General features: G+C 44.3%; 1 protein-coding gene across 12 annotated transcripts in view; it reads right to left on the bottom strand.

Moving 5' to 3' along the window:
• Nucleotides 1–25,150, bottom strand: part of GALNT17 (polypeptide N-acetylgalactosaminyltransferase 17) — a 419,610-nt gene that overhangs the window by 204,998 nt on the left and 189,462 nt on the right. For all 12 annotated transcript variants that reach the window (XM_081558061.1, XM_081558055.1, XM_081558059.1 and 9 more), the window contains one exon: nt 8,391–8,557. Coding sequence is in view for 6 of the 12 variants with exons in the window: in XM_081558055.1 (XP_081414181.1) it covers nt 8,391–8,557 (167 nt within the window). In the remaining 6 variants the exon portion in view is untranslated. The remainder of the gene's footprint in view (nt 1–8,390; nt 8,558–25,150) is intronic.

Below are 25,150 nucleotides of genomic sequence, written 5' to 3'. Positions count from 1 at the left end.
GAATGAACTTTTTGGTCAATCCAATAGAACAATGCTAAACACAAAAACTCCCAGGATGATGCCAGGGGAAGTACAAACAATGCTTTGCACACACACCTTTTAAAGGAACATATCCAGCCAGCCCTGTAACTTGGCTGTACACAAGGCACTGGGGACACAAGTGCAGAAGGGCTATGGTTCTTGCTCTCAAGGATCTTACAGTTGAGAGATGGGCAAGTGCACAGGGATAATACAGCAAGCTAAGTGCTGAGCCAAATGATACACTGATGTCCAGGAGCAGAGGCTGAGAGGGTCCCCAAGCCAGCTACATCTAGGAAATCCAGGAAGGCTTCCCAGTGGAGGTGATGCAAAAGTAGATGTTGAGGAATAAGCTGGAGTTGGCAAACCAAGTAACACCACAAGCACACTCAATAGTTACATGTTTTATTATACTGCCAGAACTATTACTGGATTGGCTAAAAGTTCATTCGGGATTTTCCATACTATCTTATGGAGAAACCTGAACCAATTTTTGGCCAGCTCAATACAATGTGCTTTACAAGTACCACCAAGAAAGCCCATAATTTAAACTCTGCCTAAAAGTCACTATCACCCACAATTTACTCAAGCTCAGAAAAGGTAGGTGCCTTGGCCAAGACCTCCACATACTGCTTAAGGAAAAGAGGAAGAAAGTTTTAAAAAAATAGTTAAAAACTATTGATAAGACATGTATTATGCATATAATTTTATGCGTTAAAGATTATAACCATGGAAATGAAGAAGTTTCTAATAATATTGCAACTTAATGGCTAATGTTACCCTTCAGTTTGGAAGGCACAGCAAAATTCCAGGGGAATCTGGACTTGACATATCGAAAAGGTGAACTCAGTCCCTCTCCCAAACCTGGTGGTGGTTCAGTTGCTCAGTCGTGTCTGACTCTTTGCGATGCCATGGACTATAGCCCACCAGGGTCCTCTGTCCACAGGATTTTCTAGGCAAGAATACTGGAGTGGGTTGCCATTTCCTTCTCCAGGGCATCTTCCCGACCCAGGGATCAAACCTGTGTCTCTTGCGTCTCCTGCACTGGCAGGCAGATTCTTTACCACTGTGCCACCATATTCCTTATCTTAATGGAGAGCACCAACCTGTCCTGTCACTGTAGCCAGGACCCTGCGACTCCTCTCTGACTCCTCCCTCTTGTTTACCCTCCTTCATAACCAATCAGTCCTCATGTGATTCATCCTCAATGTTTCCAAATCTAAAATATTTTAGCATATGAAAACAAATATTTCAAATAAATGGTGAGGATGAATTATTAAATACCTCTAGATAACCACACTTTCAGACAAGAGTCTCTAGATTAAAACTTTCTCAGACCTGATATAAAAATATTTAGTTTGTTGGAATTTACTTTGAAACGAAATGTTTACCTATAAGAAAATATGCATAAATATTTGTACCTTCTAAGGATTATAAATAACTTCCTTAGGACATTATTTGAGGAAAAGACTGATGGATTTGACTATATAAAAATGCAAAATGTATGCTTGTCTAAAAACATCGTCAACAAATTAAAGTGAGAGCTCAAACTGAGAGAAGTATCTATAAAATGAAGGTAAAAAGTTCTTTTTAATATATACAAAGTTCTTATAAATCAATAAGATAAATATTCCAATAGAAAAAAATTGAGTGTCATTAGTAGGCAAATCCATTAAGAAAGAAAATATGGTCAAATATATGAAAAAGTTCAACACCACTAACATTCCAAAAATGCAGATTTAAAAATGAAAAATGATATGCATTTGTCACTCACCAGAACAGCAAAGATGACAAAGATGAATAAGGTCTAGTGTTGGTGAGGATACAAAGAAAGAGACACTTTCACATACTTTTCATGGGACAGTGCATGCATTTGGAGAGCAAATTCAATTCCTATGAAAGTTCTTAAAAATGAACATAGAATTTCTGGGATAAGGTGATGAATATAACTCACGAATTTGACACAAGCTGCTGAAGACTATAGGAAAGGGATTAAAAAATAAATAAATAAACCTATGACCTTCAAGGCCAAAGAAGATACAAGATGAGACATCAACCACAAAGCTAGGGAGCCTGGAAAGGAGATTCACAAATTGACAGATGTGTCTGACGCCTCTGCTGTCAAACCTAGGAAGTCTATACACCCAGTGTGTGTGTGTGTACACATGTATATATAGTGTGAAATTTTACTTTACAGTTCAGTGAGAGTAAATATAATCACATTATTGTACAAGCACATCACCACCATCCATCTCCAGGACTTTCTCATCTTGTCAAACTGAAACTCTGAATCCATGATACAGTAACGCCCCATTTTTCTCTCCTCCAGCCCCTGGCTGTCTAATCACCTTTTAAGAGGTAATCATGAGCAGACAATAGGCTAGCTGGACATGCAAGAAAGCCCCCAAGGTGGGAGATAGAAACTACATAACAAACAGGAAAAAAAAAGAAACACCTTGTGGAAACAGACTACACAGGGAGAAAACTGAAAAACCAAACAAGACATTATTAATATCCTCCAAGGGATCAGAAAACATATTGCTTCCATTAAATAAAAATAATACACTATAAAACGAAACTTTGAGAGAATAAAAATGAGGACTTGGAAGCAAAATCGTGATAGCAGAAATAAAAAAACTGAAAGAAGGGAAAGGAAATAACATTGAAGAAAGCAAATATATCAGATCAAAAAGATAAGGAAAGATAGCAGAGAGAAGATAAGAAAATTAGGGGTTTCATTCTAGGAGGTTTAATAATGGAATATAATGGGAGACGCCTAAAGAGAGAATTGAGAAGAATGGGGAGGAATTACCAATTAAATATTCCAAGAAATTTTCCAAAAACTGACAGTAGATTCCACACTGATGCCACTGGGTGACCGAAGGATCAAAATGAACCCACAAGGCACATCACTGTGAATTTTCAAACTCCATGAACAAAATGAAGATTTCGCAAAGCAAAGAAACATGCAAAAGATTAAGGAATCAGGACTCTTCTGTTTCTTCTAAAAAACACTGAAAGATGGAAAATAATGGGGCAAACCCATTAACATTCTGAAAAAAAAAAAAAGGTGATATCAATCAGGTCATCATTCACACATCATCTTTCTGCCCTAAGAAAGATTAGGACAAGGCTTTTTTCAGACATGGATGATCTCAAAAGATTCTATCTTCCTTATAGTATTTCTCAGGAACCCTGAGACGTTGAGTTTCACCAAAATAAGAACGTAAACCAAGAAAGAGAGAGACATGATGGAATCCAATATAGGTGGGGGGCAAAGGAGAGCTCCAGGAGGATGAGGAAGAGAGAGAGATGCATCATGGCCAACTGTCCATATGGGAGTGGTGTGACTGGACGCAGATGTGTTGAGAGCTATTATTACTATCTCCCCTGCAACCTGACCACACTTAAAGCCGAGGGCAGATCATTTGAATGAGTCTGGTCCCCATTCTTCCCTATAACTAGATGTTCTGACCAGAAGCTAAGTGTGTGCTGGTACTCCACACCTGCTTCCCGGATCAGCTGAGGACACTGATTTCATCCTTACACTTTCCCCTGAAGATAGGCAGTACACCTTGATGAGGTCAGATGCAGAAAACACAGGTCAGTTTATTCCATCTGTCCAGCTTTCTGCCTTATACCCACTATCTGGTTCACACAATAGCCCTACCTGGTTCCCCCACTGGGGCGAACCCTGGGTTTCTCTGGGGTCACTAATAACCTAGATGCCTCCCCAGAAGAAGCTTTTGTAAGCCTTTGTTGCTGTTCCGTTGGTCAGTCATGACCGATTCTTTGTGACCCCATGGACTGTAGCCCACCAGGCTCCTGGTTCCTCGGTCCACGGAGATTCTCCGGGCAAGAATACCGGAGTGGGTTGCCATACCCTCCTCCAGGGGATCCTCCCAACCCAGGAATCGAATCCAGGTTTCCTGCATTGCAGGAGGATTTTTTTTATCAGGTGAGCTACCCGGAAAGCCTGAGAACCATGAGTGATCCCAACTGAAACAGAAAGAGGAGGACTGGAGAACAATCAGAAGACAGTGGTGCCAGGGCCTCCAGATGAGAAAGATGCCAGGAAGGAAGCTGCTAGCAAGGTCATATGCGGCCACATATGAGTGATTTAAGTATAATAACTCACAAGAATACAAAGAATTGCCCCTTCCTTGGGCTTAATGTAGGCCAATGTCAATATTCAAGGTGAATGAAACAAATGACTTAAAAAAAAAAACTAATTAGGAAAGTCCCTGATTTGCCTGTGTACACAGGTCCAGAGTCATCTGACTATTCGCCCTTTTCCCTGAGCCAGTCTTTTTTTTTTTTTTAATTCCTTTAAAAGCCTCTTTTTTTCCCTTGAATGTATGTGATAACATGGAAGTGAAGGGCTACAGTTCCCACCTGAGCTGGTCTTTACCGGCCTGAGAAAGAACCATTCTACCCTCATTAAAACGATGGTTGCAGAACTTTTCTTTTTTTTTTAATAAAAAGGGATATTTCTGCTTCACAGTTCACGGAAGGAAAACAAGAAAAAGATTAACTTGTTTTTATTATAGGAGCCTAATGTAAAACATGCATGAAAAAAAGAGGTGAAAACATGGGTAAATGAGCAGTTGCTTCTGGTTAGTCCTTTGGTATTTGTTTTTGTCCAATTATATGCACTTTTTGATAGATTCAAATGTTCCTACAAAGAGCATGCATTACTTTTACGATCAGGAAAAAAAATGGGTAAGGCTTGAAAAAATGTTTTAATCAAATTCAAACAGAAGGTAAGCAGGGATAACAATATTAATGTTAGACAAACTATATTCATGCAGGGGGAAAAAGGCATATTTTTAAGATAAAGGGAGAATTACATAACAGTAACAATCACTGTTAATAGTGAAGCCATGCAGATACAAATCTATAGTTGCCAAAGAAACTGACAACAAGATACAGAAATCAAATGTTATTAAGAACACAGGAAGGAGTAGATATTGTAGGCGGAGATTTTAAAACACCATTATCAAAAAGACTTAAGAAAATAAACTCATAGTCTAGCTAAATACACAAAATTGATGTCTGGCAGGAATTCAATTTCATGATTACAGTGTGTGTGTGTGGGAGGGGGTCTTTTCAAGTGTGTATAGAACATTTACAAAATTTGTTAATACTAGTCACAAAGAAAAAACAGTTAAATTCCTCTTCCAGATAAAGAGAAGGCACGTTTAGCCTGGAGAAAAATATAGATGCTAGACCTGGGACAGAAAAGAGGGAAACTATGTTAATGTAGTCCATTCTGGGTTTCCTAGGTATCTCAGGGGACAGGGGAGGATGAAGGAGAATTACCTTTAGGATCAGACTGAAACAAATACCTCTTCCCCAATCTTTCTCACCCACTAAACATCTTCATTTAGATCTGAAGTATGAACCACAGAAATGGTACTTAACCCAGTGGGTTTCAAAGTGTGGTCCCTATACCAGTAGCATCACCAGGAAGCTTGTGAAAAATGTAAATTCTTAGACCCACCCAGATCTCATGATGCAGAACTTCTTCCAAGCCAGGGTTCCAGGAGGTGCTGATGTGAAAGCATCTGATGCTAAAGGTGTATCAATACCCCAGCTCCCTCACCCTTGAGTAGATGGACTCTTGAGGGGTGAGTGTTACCCTGGCTTTGCCTTCCCTTCCTTGTCTTACTTCCCTACTCCTCTGATGATGCACTTGATTTCCCAAAGAAACTACTGCACTCAAATATTAGTCTCAGGGGCTGTTCTGGGGGAACCCACACTAAGACATCTATCGGAGACCCCTGTCCTCACAAAGCTTGTGTTCTGGTTGACACTGGCTTGTCCTTCCATGTCTTTCTTGCAGGCTGAGTCTGCTGATATCTCCTCTTGGGGAAGAAGCCCCACTGGTAGTGTGTCCTCACCCCAATTCAGTCTAGCACCCACTGTCTGCTTTCTTCTCTGGGTCTTCCAGCTCTGCTCTGCACCACCTCTGGTCACTTCACTGCTAGCCCTTAACACCCCTTTCCCAGCCCTATTCAGTTTCATTGCTTACTGTCCAGCTGAGTTGTAAATGAAGAACAAATCTGACTCCATGTTAGATCTGTTCCTTTCACTTTAACCTTTGTGCTCTGTTGCCTGTCATGCTCAGCCATGCTGGCTCTGCACCTTTTGTAAAAGAATGTTGCCTATAGCCTAAAACATACAAGACAGCCTATTTTCAAGGCTCTAACCAGTAAGGGTATAACATTTTTCCATTCATGCAGAGATAAAAGTTGCAGAACAGGGAATAACATTAGTCTTGTTGGTTTACAGGAACATCCTGACCTGGCCTAGTGGACAGCTGCAAGAACAAAGGATTCCTATACCAAGAAGTTTGTGACAACTAACATGGTGCCTCCCTCCCCTGCCTTTAAAAGTGCTTCGCTGAAATGCTACCAGGAGTTTGGGGCTTTTTAAGCATGAGCCACCTGTCTCCTTGCATAGCCCTGTCTGCTCCAAACTCCAGTGTTTCTGTTGGTGTGACCTCACTGTGTGTTGGGCACACAAACTTTTGTTCAGTAACAGGGTCAGACTCACAGAGGGTTGGCTACCAGCCAGACCCTGTGAAACCAGATCCTGCCCAGCATAAAAAGTCCAGCTGTGCAGGACACACTGACCTCACATGCTGTGTGCTACAGGAGGGTACAGGGAGCTGAGGCAGCACAGGGCAAGTGTCTCAGGATGTCAACAAAGGAATCTCCCATGAAGTGACAGGGGACACCTGGGGAATAAGTGGGACTTAGCCAGCAAATGGAGTGGAAGTACGAGCCAGGATTCCTTGCACAGAGTTTGGAAGTATGTCTGAAGCCAGAGGTCTGCAGGTGCAAATTAAGAGGCTGCAGAGAAAGCCATTGGAGCCACGACTTACGAGGCTTCAGGGAACTGAAAGAACCGCCTTCTCCCAAGAAGACTCTCAATGTCAGTTTTAGAAGAAAATAGATCATGAAATGGCCAGAGAAAAAGGGAGAAAAATAAGGATATGAAAAACCCAGCAAGTGACTCATCAGTCCTCAAACTCTGGAGGCCCAGAAGATGGTGATGCCCTGAGAGTGCATTACTGGGTCCAGACCTACTGAAACCCTTCACTGGTAACAGTCAGCAGGTTCAGAAGGGGTTAGGGGGCCTTCAACTCCTGAGCTGATGAAATGTGATAGACTCTTTAGAGCTCCTGAAGATAATCAGGTTTCTAACAGGGTCCATGACACCATCCTGCCTTTACCTTACCCTCTCCTGACCCAGGAGCACAGGGTAATCCTCTACTGATCACACCAAAAGCAAGGAGTTCAGCTTGCCCCTAATCCTTCAGTTTCTCAGAAGATAAACCTCCCTGGCCTTAAGCATGCACACTGGCTGCCTTCTTTGAGGTCCTCAGCTTGTGTGGGTTTCTCTTTCCAGTGAGTGTTGTAGGCTGAGAGGCAAAACAAAGGCACAGTTAGCCAAAGCAAGCCCTCTACAACCACCTTGACACTAGACCTCCATCTCCAAGGACTTCAAAGGCATTTTGTTATTGCCATCCAATATTTGCTTGTTTTATATTTTTTAATTGAGCCATCATTCCTAGCAGAAATGAACGCCAAAAGATCTGCAAACACAGTGCACTTCTACCGACAGTCATTTTGGGCACAGTGGCACAGACGGAAATTCTGACATATGATAAACAGTTCCCATCACAGGACAGAACTCTCCTTTTCCTTCTACCTCTCTGAAAAGGACAAGGGAGATGGGGTTGGGGGGCTGCAAAGGAATTCAGCTCTTCCATGTCATCTACTTTAGGTAATATGAAGAGGGGAATTAGTCTAGACACATAACCAGTTATTTATTCTTAAGAGCCCTAGAGCAGTGGTCCCCAACCATTTTGGCAGCAGGGATGGATTTCGTGGAAGACAATTTTTCCATGGAGGAGATGGGGATGGTTTCCAGATGATTCTCATAAGGGGCATGCTACCTATATCCCTCGCCTGTGCGATTCACAGTAGGGCTGGCACCACTATGAGAGTCTAATGCCGCCACTGATCTGACAGGAGATGGAACTCACGCGGTAATATGAGCGATGGGGAGTGGCTGTAAATACAGATGAAGCTTTGCTCACGTGCTGGCCTGCCACTCACCTCTTGCTGTGCAGACTGGGGGACTGGGAGACCCCTGCCCTAGAGGACTCCAGTAATGAACTAGCGTGCTTGAATTACTTCCCCCCAAACAGCTCCCATTCCCCAGCTATGCCCCAGAGACAGGAGACAAAGACATTTGGGCTCAGGATGGAATGAAATAAAGGGCACATCCCCCTGCTGACACTGTGCGTTGTGTGCTTGCATCTTCTCAAAAAATGGCATGCAAGCTGGCAGCCCCTATACCTTCGTCACTGTTGTCATCCACTAGGATGATTTCCTTCAGCAGGTGGGTCGGCGTGTGGTTGACTGCGCTGTGAACTGAGCGCAGGATCACCGACAGGGCCTCGTTCACGAAGATAAATATGATGGATATCTGGGGCAGCTCCTTGGAGTACTTCAGCTCCTTACACCTGGAGGAAGAGAGCAGGGAAGAGAGGAGTCAGTGGAAGGAGAAAGGCAGAGGCAATGTGGCTGCACGCGGTAAGGATGTCAGCTGGATCCTGGTACATGTTCTCCCAGGCCGAGAATCGTTGGTTCCCTCTTGGCCCCTCTTGGCTAAGAACTGAGAAAAATTCCTACGGAGGAGGCAGTTAAGAAAACCAGCTTCACGTCTCCCAAATTTACCACCCCATAGGAAGCATGAGGCTTGGGCACACATAGACTGTATCCTGGAGGCCATACCCAGACATGTACCACCTGGTCTCATTTCAGTACACATACACCCACCTACTCTTGAGTATTCTTGCCTGGAGAATCCTATGGACAGAGGAGCCTGGCGGGCTACGGTCCATGGGTTTGCAATGAGTTGGACATGACTGAGGCACATGCATACCACCATCAGTTCTCATCAGTTCTCAATGATGTATACATACCCCCAGCTGCCTCAGCCCTTGAGCTGGATGACTCTGAGGGGTGAGTTTTACACGGGCCCCTAGAGTTTTTCCCCCTGTGGGATTAATCGCCATCACCCACAACTTACGTAACACCCACTTTGGGGGATGCCTTCCCTTCTCAGTTCTATTTCCCCTTAGTGGTGCTCTTTTCACTGCCCAAATAAACTAATGCTCTCAAGTCTTTGTTTCAGAGTCGGTTTGCGGGAGAACTCAAATTAAGACATCTCTCAGACCTACTAAGTACCCAGCACTATACAGGAGACCTCTGCTCTCATGGAGCTTACACACTGGGAAGAGACATGAAACACACATGAAATTAATAAAAATCAAGGACGAGGGTCCTCTTACCCACTACTGACTGTGCTGCCTGACATGCCCTAACTCTTCTTGCAAGCATTCCTAGAATCTGCCTGGGGGCCGGAAATGGGACCTAACATCCAGCAACTTCCCCATCTCTGAAGACAGGAATTCAAGTGTGCACTAAGTCACTTCACTCGCGTCCAACTCTTTTGCGACCCTATGGACTGTAGCCTGCCAGGCTCCTCTGTCCATGGGATTCTGCAGGCAAGAATACTGGAGTGGGTTGCCATGCCTTCCTCCAGGGGATCTTCCTGACCCAGGGAGTGAACCTGCAACTCTTATGTCTCCCGCATTGGCAGACAATTTTTTACAAGTAGCATCACCTGGGAAGCCCTGGGGTTCAAGAGAAGAATGTTTTTCATCCAGGCTGGACTCTGGGGTGTAGAGCTTGGGTCTCCCTGGAGGCGCCTGATTATGTAAGAGATGACACTGGTACCCTGGGATCCGGGTCTACATGGCTCAGTGATGGAAGCACCGGTGCTCTCTCCCTGGAGCACTGAGGAATTTGGTTTTATGTGTAGTTTGAGCCACTTTGAAATACCAAGTGGAAACAGAGCAGAATGGAAGACAGAGCTAGTGCATTTCAAATGCATCCTCTTCCTCCATGTGTGAGACTGTACAGTGTATGAGACAGTGTGTTCCAGAGCAAAACAAAGAGGACAAGATGAAGGGATGGAGTGAGAGGGAAGCAGCACTGAAGTAGGAGCAGGAAATACAGCTGTTTTTCATGCTGAACAGCTTGGGCTGTGTCGGGCCATATTAATCATGTAGGCAATTTTCGGAAGAAAATAAAGTTTTGTTACAATGTACATTTGTGTCTCCTAGAGGAGACTGTCCAGGGATCCATTGATCATGCAGCCTCATGTTTACCACAACGCTGTAAATTCACTTCTGGGGGCTGCCAAGGAGATTAGAATGGTTATTGACAGGCCCGCGGGCTGTTGGCGGGAATCATCTCATTTACTGTGCGCTGATCCGGGGGAGGGGGCACATCCCAGAAGGTCCCTCGGAGCCCTCTCAATGTGGCCGGCAGCCATCCTGAGCTGGCAGGCTGGCAGCTGCTCCCTCCCAGGCCGCTCCTCACCATACACGTGAGCACCCCCACTGTACACACCCACCTAATCTGAGCATGCACTCCAAGGCCTGGTTTCTTTGGGCTTTTAACAGATTCTGGCCCTGGAAATGAAGAAGCAAAGAGGCCAGATGGCATTGTACCAGCAGCGCCATCTTCTCCGGCTACAGGCAATGGGATCAGGCTGCCACTGAGGCTGAGTTGTGGGTTAAGACTCTAGACTGGAGCAGGCAATTCCCTCTGCTGAGCGGGACTCCTGGGACTATCTGGGGAATGGGGACCCCGATCTTGCCCCTTCACGGTCAAGGTGGCCATTCAGTAAATTGTGGGGGCATCGCAGAAGTAAAAAGCTCTCTGCCACACGCTGAACCTGTCACCCTGGGCACACTGCTCACACTTCTTCATCTCTGAAACTGTCCACATCATCCTCACTGTAGTTAGCTCTGGGTGCCTGGCTAAGGTCCTTCTAAGGATAAGGTGAGCTCAGTCTTTGAGAGCCCTGGGAAAATGCAATATTCCCACCAATGGAAAGACCAGCCTGCCTGGTCAAGAGAGCAGATGGATGGATGGATGGATGGATGGATGGACAGACAGGTAGGTAGACAGGTAGACAGATAGATATCTTATAGTTCTATTTCTCTGGAGGACCCTCACTGATACACTGCCCTGTGGTGGTCTGGGAAAAAGAAGTTTACACCAAATTGAGGTGTCATGTCTCATTAGAACCCTGTCTTTCCAAACTCTCCTTCCTGTCACAGGCTCAGACACCACTTCAGCTCAGAAAGGGAGCCTCTGGCGCATGATGAGAGATGACCAGAAGGACCCCCCCCCAGTTGGGCAGCGGAATTATCTCAAAACTCCCATGGCCTCTCACTGTCCAGAGCCGCTGCACCAAGACTGTCTCCACCTCCAACAGCCACAACCTCCTTGCCTTCCGGTTCTGCCCACTGTGTGTCCCCCAAACACCCACCCTTTGGCCTCAACGGGACCTCCTGGTCCTGGGCCACTCTGTTGTCACCCAGTGTATCAGCTCGGCTCGCGCTATTGCTCAGCTAAAATCTACATACTTCCCTTCACCCCCGCCTTCATCCTCCACTCACTTCCTTGGCTTGCTTTCTCACCAGCCCTGAAGAACCCCAGCTGTGAACCAATTGTCCATCTGACCTTCCTCCCCTTTGCACACACAGGAGTGGAGGAAGCAGGCCCACCACAACTGTGGTGACAAGACACATCCAAGATCCCCAGCCCCCCGGAGCCCTGGGAGCTGCCCTGCACCCTTCTTTTCAAGGCAGGTCAGAACTCTCAATTCCCCCATCCCTGCCCCCATCCCTCCTTCCTACTTTCTCCCCTTCCCTCCAGGCAATCTCCCTCTTGCAGGTCCCTCCTACCCCACAGAGGGAATCGAGGCGACCAGCAGGAATTTCCAAGTGTAGTCGCAGGCCTGTAACAGCAGCAGCGTCCCGGACAGCCCATTAGAAATGCACATTTTCGAACACCTACTATAGAGCACAGTGAACTCTGCTCAACCTTATGGGGAAGCCTGGATGGGAGGGAGGCTTGGGGGAGAATGGGCACGTGTATATATATGGCCGAACCCCTTCGCCGTCCACCTGAAACTATCACAACATTGTTAATTAGCTATATCCCAATACAAAATAAAAAGTTAAAAAAAAAAAACCTCACATTTTCGGCCCATCCAGACCCACTGGCTCAGAGATCCTGACCAAGTTCTGCAAATGGTTTCTGCACACCACGTGGAAATGTGAGAAGCACTTCCCTGGTCCCCCTCACCACCTACAAACCTATCAACCTCTGAACTCAGCCTTGAAAGAACAGGCTCAGGAGGTCAGAGGTAACCCCCTCATCTGTGCTGTGGATTCTCCAGCCTCCTCCCCACCAAACGCTCTGCTTCATCCATTATTCTCTCTCCTCTAGCTTTGCTCTCCCTTCACTGACTTCTTCCATTCAAAGAAGGGACCCAAGTCTTTCCCATTTTCATCCAGAAACTCCCTTGCCCCACTGCCTTAATCCCCATCTTCCTTTGTCTGCCCTCTTTGGCTCTCTCCTTTATCTGTCATGCAACCCCCATCCCACCGTTAATTACCTCCTAGGTGTCCTATTCTGCTAAAAATGCTCTTGTTAATTTCCAGTGACAGCTAGGTGGCCAGAATCAATGGACACTTCCCAACTTCACCCCAGCTGACGATCCTCTCTGCAGTGTTTAACATGGTTGCCTCTCCCCTTCCATAATCGGTATTTACTCTTGGATCCTGGCACCCTTGCCATTTTCATCCCCATCTCTGCTTTTTCTTCCACTGGAGGATCTGCCCTGGCCACTTGTTCATTTCAAAGGTTGCCCTTTTCTGCTAATACTCCAAATTCCAAAATTCCTGAAGGCTCCGTCTTCCACTCTCTGCTATTCTCACTTGATCAACCTTTCCTGGGTGACCTCATCCCAGCCTATGACTCCAACCATGATGCCAGCAACTTTCAAATCCATATCTCTAGATGCTTCAAGCTTCTGCTTCCCACTGGGCTTCTCTACTTGGATGTCTCATCAGCGCCCCAAATACAGCTTTCCTAAAACTGACACCTGCTCTCTCTGTACCTCCCTGTCTTCATTGAAAGGTACCACTCTTTCTCTTTGGCAGTCAAGTCAAAATCATGACACGTTCAACACGTCCAATTGGTCATCAAGTCCTAAGGATTCTGCCATCTTTAGGATCTCTTTATGACGCTCCCCTCCACCCCTATTTCTACTTCTACTCCTCTATCATCATCAGTTTCTCCTGAATGACATTCAAGGCCACCTAACTAACTGGTCCCTGGCCTCCAGCCTGTCTATCTCAACCCCATTCTATCCACCCCACTAGCAGAATGATCTTTCTAAGATGCTAATGCAATCCTACTACTCATATTTCCACTATCTCTTTGGCTTTTGGTAGCTTTCGGAATTAGCTTCAAACGTCTTTGCATGACATCTACGTTCAGACCCCCGGCTCACCTCTCCAACTTCATCTCCTCCCTGGGAGGGTAAATACTTGTACTTCCCAGAACCAGAAATGCTGCCTCTCAGTTCACACACCTTTATCTCTGCCTAGAGTGCCCTTCCTCCTGCCTAGCCTGCCCTCTTCCCCCAGCCCAGCTCCAGGCAGCTCTCCCAGACTCCCAGCAGCAGGTCAGGCCCCTCTCCTTTGTCACTTTCTCTCCCTCTGCACACTGTCATCCCGTCATACTTCACTGTGTCCTCTAGCATTGCAGGGTGGCCAGGAGGTCTTCTTCAGGGGGTCATCTTTCTGTTTCCCAGAGCCCAGCAAAATAGTTGGTAGATAAACAGTTAGCAAATGAACAGATAAAAACCCTCCTGTCTTCCCAATATATTCCCTCCACTCTTCTTATGATCAAAGGCATCACTTATCTCCTCCTGCAATTATAATATTGGTGATGACACCTCCACACTTAAAAAAGATAGCATCCTGAACACAACTGCCTACTGTCTCCCTGGACTGACTAATCTGAGCTCAAATTCTGAAGGCTGCTGGTGTCAAGTGCATTAACCAGGCCCAAATTCTCTTTTTTTTTTCTTCCCTCCTCATCAAGCCCTGCCTATACTCCTAGGAAAGAGGGATATCATTTTTAGTAACAGCAAACCTTGCAAAACAAGATATGGAGCTGAATAAATGAGATGTATGAGGCCCCTCTTTTGGATCTCTCATTATTAGGGAAAATGCACACTTTGCTGAGTGGCTTAATTTTCTCTGTTTGAGCTCAATTCATCCAGGAAGGAGCAGCACACCTCATTAACTTACTTCTCACACAGAGCAGTCTCTGAGACGAACTGCCCACTTCAGCATTTGAGTCTGCATGCATCCTGCCTATCAACTGTATTGGGGCAATTTTCATGAATCAAGACTCAGCCTGTTCTATGCATGGCAAGGGTTCCTACCTTGGGGTCCAGGGAGCCCCAGGAAAAGCTCCAGAAATTAGATACAGGATGTTATGGGTGAAGAGGGATTTGTTTTTTCTGGGCCCCACTGGCTTCCCACAGGAGCACAGTGGGAGGGGAAGAACTCAGACCATAGAGCAGAGAGGACCATTGTGAGTTGCAGCCCCCTGCCCTGGTTAAGACCAGTGCCAGACCCACACCCTGTTTTCAAGCACCATGGGGTCAACAAAGCTCTATGCCTCCCCTGCCAGCCTGGTTTCTACAAATATTTATTTTGGACTATTCCCCAAAGCACTTCTGATTTTTGGACTGAATACCAAAAATACTGGCTCCATGGTTTCCTGGGAAGTCTCTTTCTCTGAGTTGTAAAGAGTTGCTTTTCCAAGGTCAAGGCAATCATCTTTAACCAGAAAATCCTTGAGACTCAGCACTGCAACAACTATGCCAGTTTCAAGTAGACTAGAGTCCTGACATGGAAAAAAAAACAAACCAACCAATCAAAAAAAAAAAACAAAAACCAACCCTACTTGTCTCTAACTTCCAAAGTTTTCTCTTTTAAGTCAAAAGGGTTCATTCACCATTTTTATGCTCAGTTCCAATCACAGTCCCCTGTTTTGTGCAGCACTGCTCTCCCTAAAACAGAGGGGGAATCACACATATGGGGCTGGGGCACCATTCAGTTCCCCGCTTGGTGGATGCATCTGCCTGGGTATGATGTAGCTTCTGGTGCTGTCTTCAGCTGAAGAGAACAGAAAAAGAAAAGAAAACCCCTCAAGCTCGGTTAAGCAGCAGCTCAGGAGGAGAATTTCTAAAAACAATTAAGGGTAAATTCATGCAGACAGTTTCAGGCCATAGCTAAGAAAGCCTGGGTGCTCTTAAGACACAGGAAATGCTGCCTAAGCCATTCATCCCGAGTATTTATCCTATAACCTTTCTAACCGGAGTGGAATGAGAGGGGACCACCCCAAGTGCTGCAGGAGGGACATAAAAACATTACAAAATATTCAGATTAGAAAAAATAAATAGCGGTGTTCCAAAGCCCAGCAGATCCAAAATTTGGTCAAAAAGATTCTTCATAGAAACTGAGGGCCGTCCAGCACTCCGTTCTCAGTCAGTCCCCTCCCTCTCCATGCCCAGTCCCTCACACAAAGTGCCAATCTCGTTCTAAAGGTTGTCACCCTGTCATTTTAGCATAGCAACGAGGAACATATTACCAAACTGGCTATTTTTCCATTTTTCCTTTTAATTGTTCAGGCCAAATTGGCCAGTCAAGCTGATCTTTCTACTGACACTAACCCTGAAAACACTTTTGTTTATTTCTGCATCTGGGCCATCCCTCTTGTCCTTGGCATTATTGGTACTCCCCCTCCTCCCCCTCCCATTTTTAAAATCCAAGTATAGTTGATTTACAATGTTATGCTAGTTGCAGGTGTACAACAGAGTGATTCAGTTATATATCTATTCTTTTTCAGATTTTTTTCCATTTTAGGCTATTATAAGATACTGAATATAGTTTCCTGTGCTATAAGGCAGTCCCTGTTGTTTATCTACTTTATATATAGGAGATGTAAGAGATGTGAGTTCAGTCCATGGGTCAAGAAGAAGGAGGAGGAGGAGGAGGGGGAAATGGCAATCCACTCCAGTATTCTTGCCTGGGAAAATCCCATGGACAGAGGAGCCTGGCGGGCTACAGTCCATGGGGTCGCAAAGAGTCAGACATGACAGAGCACACACGTATATATACATAGTAGTGTGTATCTGTTCATCCCAGACTCCTAATTTATTACTGTTGTTACTTTTATCATTGTTACTTCTACCCATAAAGTCTTCCTCAAGGATGAGCCCTCCTTGTTCCGAGTCAAATCCAACACACCAGCCCCTCCAGTCTCAGCTTAGTCCTAATTTGGCCGTACCTGTCTTTGTTATTGTTGTTGTTCGTGTCCGACTCTTTGCAACCCCATGGACTGCAGCATGCCAGGCTTCCCTGTCCTTCACTGTCTCCTGGAGATGGCTCAAACTCATGTCCACTGAGTCAATGATGCCATCCAACCATCTCATCTTCCGTTGTCCCCTTCTCCTCTTGCCCTCAGTCTTTCCCAGCATCAGGGTCTTTTCCAATGAGTCAGCACTTCGCATAAGATGGCCAAAGTACTGGAGCTTCAGCTTTAGCATCAGTCCTTCCAATGAAGATTTAGGATTGACTGGTATGATCTCCTTGCTGTCCAAGGGACTCTCAAGACTATTCTCCAGCAACACAGTTAGAAAGCATCAATTCTTCAGCGCTCAGCCTTCTTTATGGTCCAACTCTCACATTTATCCATGACTACTGGAAAAACTGTAACTTTGACTATCTGCACCTTTGTCAGCAAAGTGGTCTCTGCTTTTTAATACATTCTCTAGGTTTGTCATAGCTTTTCGTCCAAGGACCAAGCATCTTTTAATTTCATGGCTGCAGTCATTGTCCTCAGTGATTTTGGAGCCCAAGGAAATAAAGTCTGTCACAGTTTCCATTTCTTCCCCATCTATTTGCCATGAAGTGATGGGACCAGATGCCACGATCTTTTCTGCATGTTGAGGTACCTGTCTCACTGGACAGAAAATCCCTTCTCCCTCCTGCTTAGCAGATCCTGTTTGACTGTGGGCAGAATGTATGAATGCTCCCAATTCTTCACCCCTCAAGGCAGTCAGGTGCTTTGCCACATAATTCTGAAGTTGTTCTCACTGAAGAGGCGAGGTCTATTTCTCCACCCATTGAATCTGAGCTCAGCCCCATGACCTGTTCTGACTAGCAGGGCAAGGTGATGTGCTCGTGCCAGCTCCAGGCATGACCCTCAAGAGAGTCTTATGCCCTTGGCCATCACCTAAGAAGCACCAGGCTGGCCCTCTGGTCCCAGATGAGAACGGAAGCTGGGTGCTAAGAAAGTGACAAACAGCACAGGACACACATTTTTGCGTGTGTGAGCCCAGCCAATGCAGCTGCTCACCACGCCAAGCACTTTACAGAGTATACATTATCTTGTCACTTTTCCCAATGAGCCAGTCATGTAGGTATTTCCATTTTGCTTATGGGAAAACTGAGGTTCAGAGTCATGAGTCCAAAGACAAGTGAGTGGTAGACAGAGTGAAGCTTTCAACCCAGATCCACCTGACTGCAAAGCCCCTTGTTTTAGCCTTTGCGAAAAGAAATGACTTTTCAAGGAGGGGTGGGGTGGAGGAATTTTAATGGCATTTGTTTCTTCTTTTATATTTCACTGCAGTCTCCATTGTCCACACCAAACGTGTATTACTTTTATAACTTAAACTATGAATGTTACTTTTTGAAAGCTTCTTATGAAAATCATTATAGCACTTGACATGTAACTTCAACACTAACTTGAAAGAGTAAACAGGTAAGAATAAATAACAAAACTGCTGAGGGGAAAAGGGTATTTAGGAAACCCCGAGACAAACATGATGCTAAAATCCAATATAAAGTTAATATAATTTAATCAATAACAAGGTGACTGACAAGTGAAACTTAAAGACCAGAAACAAAGCTGATCTTAGAGAATTTACCCCAAGAACATACCACAGACCAAAGGGAAGGGAAAGAATCATTAAAAAAAAAAATGTGTTAGGACTACTCTTTCTGTATTGAGTAAAACTGTAAGAGTTCCCCCTCTAAATAGGCTTCCCAGGTGGTGCTAGTGGTAAACAATCTGCCTGCCAATGCAGGAGACATAAGAGACACTGGTTCGATCCCTGGGTCGGGAAGATCCCCTGGAGTGGGAGACGGCAACCCACTTCAGTATTCTTGCCTGGAAAATGCGATGGACAGAGGAGCCTGCTAGGCTACAGTCCATGGAGTCGCAAAGAATCAGACATGACTGAGTGAACCAGCACACACACTCCTCTAAACACACTGAAGAATAAACATTAGGTAGATAAAACAGTTAGACTGAGAACTCAAAATATAAGGAAAGCAAAGAAAAAAAAAAAAGAAAATGAACGTCCATATAAGCTCTGGTTGAAGAAGCAACAGTTTGACAACAGTTGCAAACCTCTGATTATCAAAAATAATAAAATTAAGACAACAGCAAATTGCAAAAAACATTTACAGCAATTGCAAAAGAATAAAAGATAATGAAAACCCAAAGCACATAATTAGGTAAACAAACAAAAAACATGAACGCGCAATTCAGAGAACAAAAGAAACAAATAAACATGAGAAGAGGTGGACCCTCAAGAGTAATAAGAGAAATTAAAATTAAAACAATAATGAGATGTCATTTTGCCTCTGGGTGGTGAAATTATCAGTAATTTTTTCTGGCTTCTTTATACATTTCCTGTTCTTATTTTTTTTAGAGTGAGCAAGTATAACACAGAAAAACACATCAATTTAGATTAATGCATGATGACAGGACCATATTGCAAAATTAAAGGGAACAGCAAAGCTTGGCTATACTCTCTTGGATTTTTGCATGAGTGTGACATCAATTGGCTTAAACAATCGACACCCTCACATCATCCCACAGCTTGCTCTCTGACACCACAATTGGAAATAGAATTCTGAGTCAAAACCAAAATCACAAGTATTCTCTTTTCAAAGGCAGATGTGGGAGCAAGATGACATGGTCTGACCTCCAAGTTGTTCATTCTAGAAAACAAGCATACCTGCCGCTGAAATGGACTTCCAACTTTTTCTCTATCCAAAAGCTATTTCATGATGGCCTTGTATAATAAACATAAAGTCAATCACTCACAGACCTGCCTCTGTTAGACAACACGTGGCTTTGAAAAGGCATGAGAAACGTAAACATCAAATGACTGTCACTTGATAAAATCCCAGTTAGCTCTAGCCACATGCCAGTTTCTTAAGGTTATGGGAACTGCCGTTTACAAGGAGAATAAATGCTCCACAAGGACAGAAACCCAAGCCTGGACATTAGATGAGGAAACTGAGCCATCCAACTGAGGTTTCCAAGCCTCTAGCCTCACCTGTTAATAACCATTTATAAAACAGTCTAATACCATAGGTGAACAATTTTTAACCTGAGGATGTACTTCTGCTCTGGAGTAAAATGGCCTGAAAAGAAACTTCAATCCTCTTTAAATCTCAAATCCACTGGTTTCTCAAAATCCTGTAGAATTCCTCCTGCCACTTGTACCATCTCTAAGACATGCTTGCTAAGTCGCTTCAGTCGTGTCTGACTCTGTGCGACCCTGTAGACTATAGCCTGCCAGGCTCCTCTGTCCATGGGATTCTCCAGGCAAGAATACTGGAGTAGGTTGCCCTGCCCTCCTCCAGGGGATCTTTGTGACCCAGGGATTGAACATGCATCTCCTGCATCTCCTGAATTGGCAAGTGGATTCTTTACTGTTGAGCCACTGGGGAATCTGTGTGCAAATAGTTTTCAAAAACCTGAGTAGTACTATAACATTGTGAACATTAATTTGGATGTTGTTACAAGTAAGAAAAATTGCATTAAAAGGTTTTCGCCTTATTCTCAAAAAAATAAGAATCTACAATCATAGGGAAATGGAGTCCCCTCCAGGGTACCTCCTTTGCCTGTTTGAAGTTGCCATATCAGATCCCTGTAGCAGCAGCCCACTTGGCTGAGGATGGTGACTTTATTTCATTCCAAACATTTTTTTTTTTTTTGCCCCACTAGCAAGATCCAGGAGAGAGAAAGCTCGTAGAAAACTAAGCAGGACAAATATACCTCAATGCTTATGACAGATGGAAGGCAAAGCCTATCCCGTGATTTAACATGGATCGTGTATTCACCCAAAAAGCCTGTTCCTTTATTTTTAACACACCAAAGGACAAGTGTATCTGTATCACCAGGAAACATTAGCTTAACTGTGACATTTGCTCACACTGAACATCAATTACGGACCAGCAAGGCGTTGAAGATAGAGAAATTTTTTTAGACCTCCCTAGCTCCCTGGGAAAGCTCATAGCTCCGTAAGGGGAAAAGATAGGCAAATCATAATTATGATTACGGGATGATAAATGTCACAAGGGAAGTCTCTTCAGGATGCTCTGGGAGCTTAGTTCTGCCTGCAAGGAGATAGATGGGGGCCCACCCAGGAAAGGGTTCGCAAAGGAGATAAAATTTGATCTGGACCATGAAGCATGAATAGGTAATTTCCAGGTGAGGGCCTGTGAAGAGAGAGAGAAGACTAAGGGAGAAACTCTTGAAGCAAAATGACATGAGTAGCATGTGCAAAAACAGAGGAGAGAAAATGCATAGTGCACTGACAGGAAATAGAAATAGGTGTTTCAGAGGGTGACGGCAGTGGGGAAAAGAAATCAGCAGTCAACCACGTATACTGAAGGCAGTTTATAAAATTCAGACTTGGGGACTTCTCTTGGCAGTGCAGTGGTTGAGGCTTTACTTTTCAATGCAGGGGTTGCAGGTTCAATCCCGGTTGGGGAATTAATATTCCACATGCCTCCAGGCCAAAAAAGTCTTTAAGAAAAAAGTAACAAAAATAAAGTAAAAGAAGATAAAATTCAGACATGATCTGGGAGCAGTGGGAAGCCAGGATATCAAGGACTGTTGAGCAAGGAATTGACACAACAACACAAGCTGTTGCTGTCCAGTTGCTAAGTCATGTCTGACTCTTTGTGACTCCATGGACTGCAGCACACCAGGCTCCCCTGTCCATCAGTATCTCTATGTCCAACAAGGCTATCAGCGCCGTTTTTCAACTGCATTTGCTCACTTTGTCTCTGTGTCACATTTTGGTCATTCTCACACCAATCCAAACTTTTTCATTATTATTATACTTATGATGATTTGTGATCAGTGATCTTTGACGTTACTGCTGCAAAAAGGTTACCTACCTCTTGTTGAAGGCTCAGATGGTGACTGACATTTGTATTATAGTAATAAAGTAGTTTTAATTAAGGTATGTCCATTTTTTAGACATAATGTCTGAATAGACTACAGTATAATGTAAGTATAGCTTTTCTATGGACCAGGAAACCAAAAAGTTGTGTGACTTGATTTTTTGTATTACTGATTTTATTTGCAGGGGTCTGGAGTGGAACCCACAATATCTCTGAGGTTTATGCAGAGTCCTGGAAGGGATGACAGATCCAGTGAATCAAGATGATTCCTTCCATAAGACTGGGAGTGGAAGGAAAGGAAGGACCAGAGAGGCAGGTTTAAAAAGAAGAATCTTGGGACTTCCATGGCCATCCAGTGGTTAAGACTCTTCCTTCCAATGCAAGGTGCAGGTTCGATCCCTGGCTGGGGAGCTAAGATCCCACATGCCATCTGGCACAGCTAAATAAATAAATAAAATAAAAAGAGGAATTTTCATTTAGCATTCAGCCCCAGCCAATGAGTCCCTCTGGTCCTGTGCACCTACATTCTTGAAGAATCTTGTTCCTCCCTTTGCCAGGAGGCCTGATTGTGGGCAGAAATCATGCTAAGGTCTAGCAGGCAAAGTAATGACTTGTTTTCAAAATCAATGTCTGCACATTCAACTCTTCTCTTCCTAAGACACTTCATGCCCTGACTCTGTGTCCGTGTGGGTGTTTAAAAATTGCTGTAATAAGTAATTACAAATGAGTTCTAATGAAAAAAAAAATATGTAGCAAACTGTCTGCACTTTGGTCCCAAGGAATATTTATAGGAATGCCACCTCTGGGCAAAATAGTGTTCCACTGGGAATTCCACCCCTACATAAACATCTCACTGAAGCAGGGCTGACTTAGGCTTCAGTGGGATGTTGATGGAGGCCACCAAGTCCTGTGAGGTTTAGGGCTGAAGCAAGAGACTTCATCAAGACAGACTTGGCAAAGAAAAAAAGCTGTATAGGAACACAAAGGTCCAAAATGCCAGGAATTTAGATGGCAGATCACCAAATCTGTTTGAGGAATTAGAAATCAGTATATTGAGCCAAGAGTTTGCATCCAGTGTTCACAATAGGAAGCCCAATACCTGGACCAGCCAGTTTATGAGAGGGGGCTGACAGCCTGGCTTGAAAGGTCAAGACTAAGGAAGACCCCAGCCCCAGGGAAGATACCTCTCAGTAGTCTCGTCTGTCCTGATACATATGTAGCCTTCCTGAAGCAGGGGGCTGGCTCCAAAGACTCATCTTCCTTATCTGACTTCCTCTTGATGTTCAGTCACTCAGTCATGTCCGACTCTTTGCAACCCCATGGACTGCATCACGCCAGGCTTCCCTGTCCTCCACTATCTCCCAGAATTTGCTCAAACTCACGTCCATTGAGTTGATGATGCTATTCAACCACGTCATCCTCTGTCACCCCCTTCGCCTCCCGCTTCCAATCTTTCCCAGCGTCGGGGTCCTTTCCAATGAGTCGGCTCTTCCCATCAGTTGGCCAAAGTATTGGAGCTTCAGCTTCAGCATCAATCCTTCAATGAATATTCAGGATAGATTTCCTTTAGGATTGACTGATTTGATCTCCTTGCTGTCCAAGGGACTCTCAACAGTCTTCCCCAGCAGCACAATTCAAAAGCATCAATTCTTCAACGCTTAGCCATCTTTATGATCCAACTGTCACAGCCGTACATGACTCCTGGAAAAACCATAGCTTTGACTATGTGGACCTTTGTCGGCAAAATGATGTGTCTGCTTTTTACTACGCTCTCTGGGTTTGTCATAGCTTTTCTTCCAAGGAAAAAGCGTCTTTTAATTTTGTGGCTGCACTCACTCTCTACAGAGATTTTGGCGCCCAAGAAAATAAAATCTGTCACTGTTTCCACGTATTCCCCCATCTATCTGCCATGAAGTGATGGGACCAGATGCCATAATATTGGTTCTTGAGTAAATTAACAATGTTAGAGATGGAAGCATCTGGTTTAAGGGCAAGTGTTCACAGCTGGAGGAAAGTGTGTCCAGGGTGGCTGGGACCAGCCAGCATCACACAGGCAGGGCACACTCTCTGAGTTGGGACCTGAGTTGCCCTTTCAATGGCTATGAACTGGCCATGCTTTCTTCAGAAGCCATTGAGAAGGCTGTCACTGCAAAAGAGTTGGGTGGAGTATTTCCTCTAAAAATATACATAAACTGATTTGTTTTCTTGAGACACCTTTGCCAAGAGAAATGCCATTAAATCAGCCTTCTTGGCCAGAAAGGAAAGCCACATGTGCTGGACTCCCTGAGGCTGATGTACCAGCTCCAAGGAGGCGAAATGGGATCAGTGAATTTCTTTGTTAATCTTGATATTTGCAGGAAGCAAACGAACCAAGCACTCTGCAAATCGCCAGCTTTAATCTTCAGAATTACTTATCCTGCCATTTAGGAGAGTTTTGTTTTCTGGGGAGATGTGCACACAGCAGGCGGCAAACATTCTAATTGCTGTTAAGTACATTTGGTGTAATATGTTGGGGAAATGGAGTCGTTGAATCAGTTAAGCATGAACACACACACTTACAGGCAGAATGGGAGTTTGCACACAGACACACTCACCAGAAGTGTTTCAGTCACGGAGGCAACATCTCTTACAGGCAAAGAGGCTGCCTCTTCCGTGCACAGCACTAGGATGCAGTTCGATCTCATAAACAAATGGCCAGACAAATTGTGTTCAACCTTTCCTGTTCCTCTCTGCCCACTCTCTCTCTGAGTTCATCTGCAGTCAAGATGCAATGCTATTTATAACACATATTGTTTGGGCTGTAGTCATAAGGATTTGCAACTTGCAGCAAAGGCTGCAACTGAAGCAAAGGCTCAATGGAAACTCAAAGTCAAGGCTATTTCATTCTGCCAAGTATTATAGTCACACAGGCCCACTTCCTGTACTAGATTAAAAACCCCTTGCAGTTAGGTAGCATGTCTTGTTCATTTCTTCATTCCTCAAGCTCTCAGCTCTGTGTCTACCCCATCATAATGATGCAATCACGGTTTGTTAAAATGAATTCTTCCCAAGAATTACAGTGAGAAGAACAGAAAGTGTTAGTTGCTCAGTTATGTCCGACTCTTTGTGACCCTATGGACACAGAGGAGCCCGCCAGGCTCCTCTGTCCATGGAATTCTCCAGGCAAGAATACTCCATTCCCTTCTCCAGGGGATCTTCCAGACCCAGGGATCGAACCCGGGTCTCCTGCATTGCAGGCAGATTCTTTACCATTTGAGCCAACAGGGAACAGAAAAGAGCATGAAAGGGGGAAGGGACCTTTGAGGCCATTCGAGGATTTGGAAAATGGTGTTAGTGGGTTTTAAGTGCTGGAACTTGCCATGAGAGGCACACTGATGAAGCTTGCAGACTCCCAAACCATGGTGAAAATGCAAAACTCAATTTTTTTTAATGCTAATCCAATCCCGGGTTGATTTCCATTTATATCACTGAAACCATTTGAGGTCTTCCAGTCAAGTGTGAAATAATTCATTTAGCCCTTGGTGCATAAGAAGAACTTTTTAGAAAATCTGACAAGTTGTCGTTAAGTAAATAATTTATCCATAATGGAGAAAAAGGCACAGTGTGGTTACCTGACTATTCGGATTAATGGGGAGTCACTAGCTAAATCATACAAGTTGCAAAACACCGAAGGTTTAGGTTGCCCCATATAAAACAGCCATTTCTGGCTGAAACTGGCAATTTCACATTGCTCTACCAAATACAATGAAAACCCACACAATTCTGAAGATTAAATCGACTAAACACAATTTGATATATTTGCTGTTTTATAAGGACTCTTACTGAACTCCTTTGTTTAAAAATTATTTCATCTGATCATCCAGATATTAAGATGACCAATACAGATGATCTCCA

This window comes from Giraffa tippelskirchi, chromosome 13, assembly GCF_054371585.1.
Source record: "Giraffa tippelskirchi isolate mGirTip1 chromosome 13, T2T-mGirTip1v1.2.pri, whole genome shotgun sequence".
Lineage (NCBI taxonomy): Eukaryota > Metazoa > Chordata > Mammalia > Artiodactyla > Giraffidae > Giraffa > Giraffa tippelskirchi.
The sequence above is the reverse complement of the archived record's forward strand: the minus strand, read 5'-3'. Positions and strand labels throughout refer to the sequence as shown.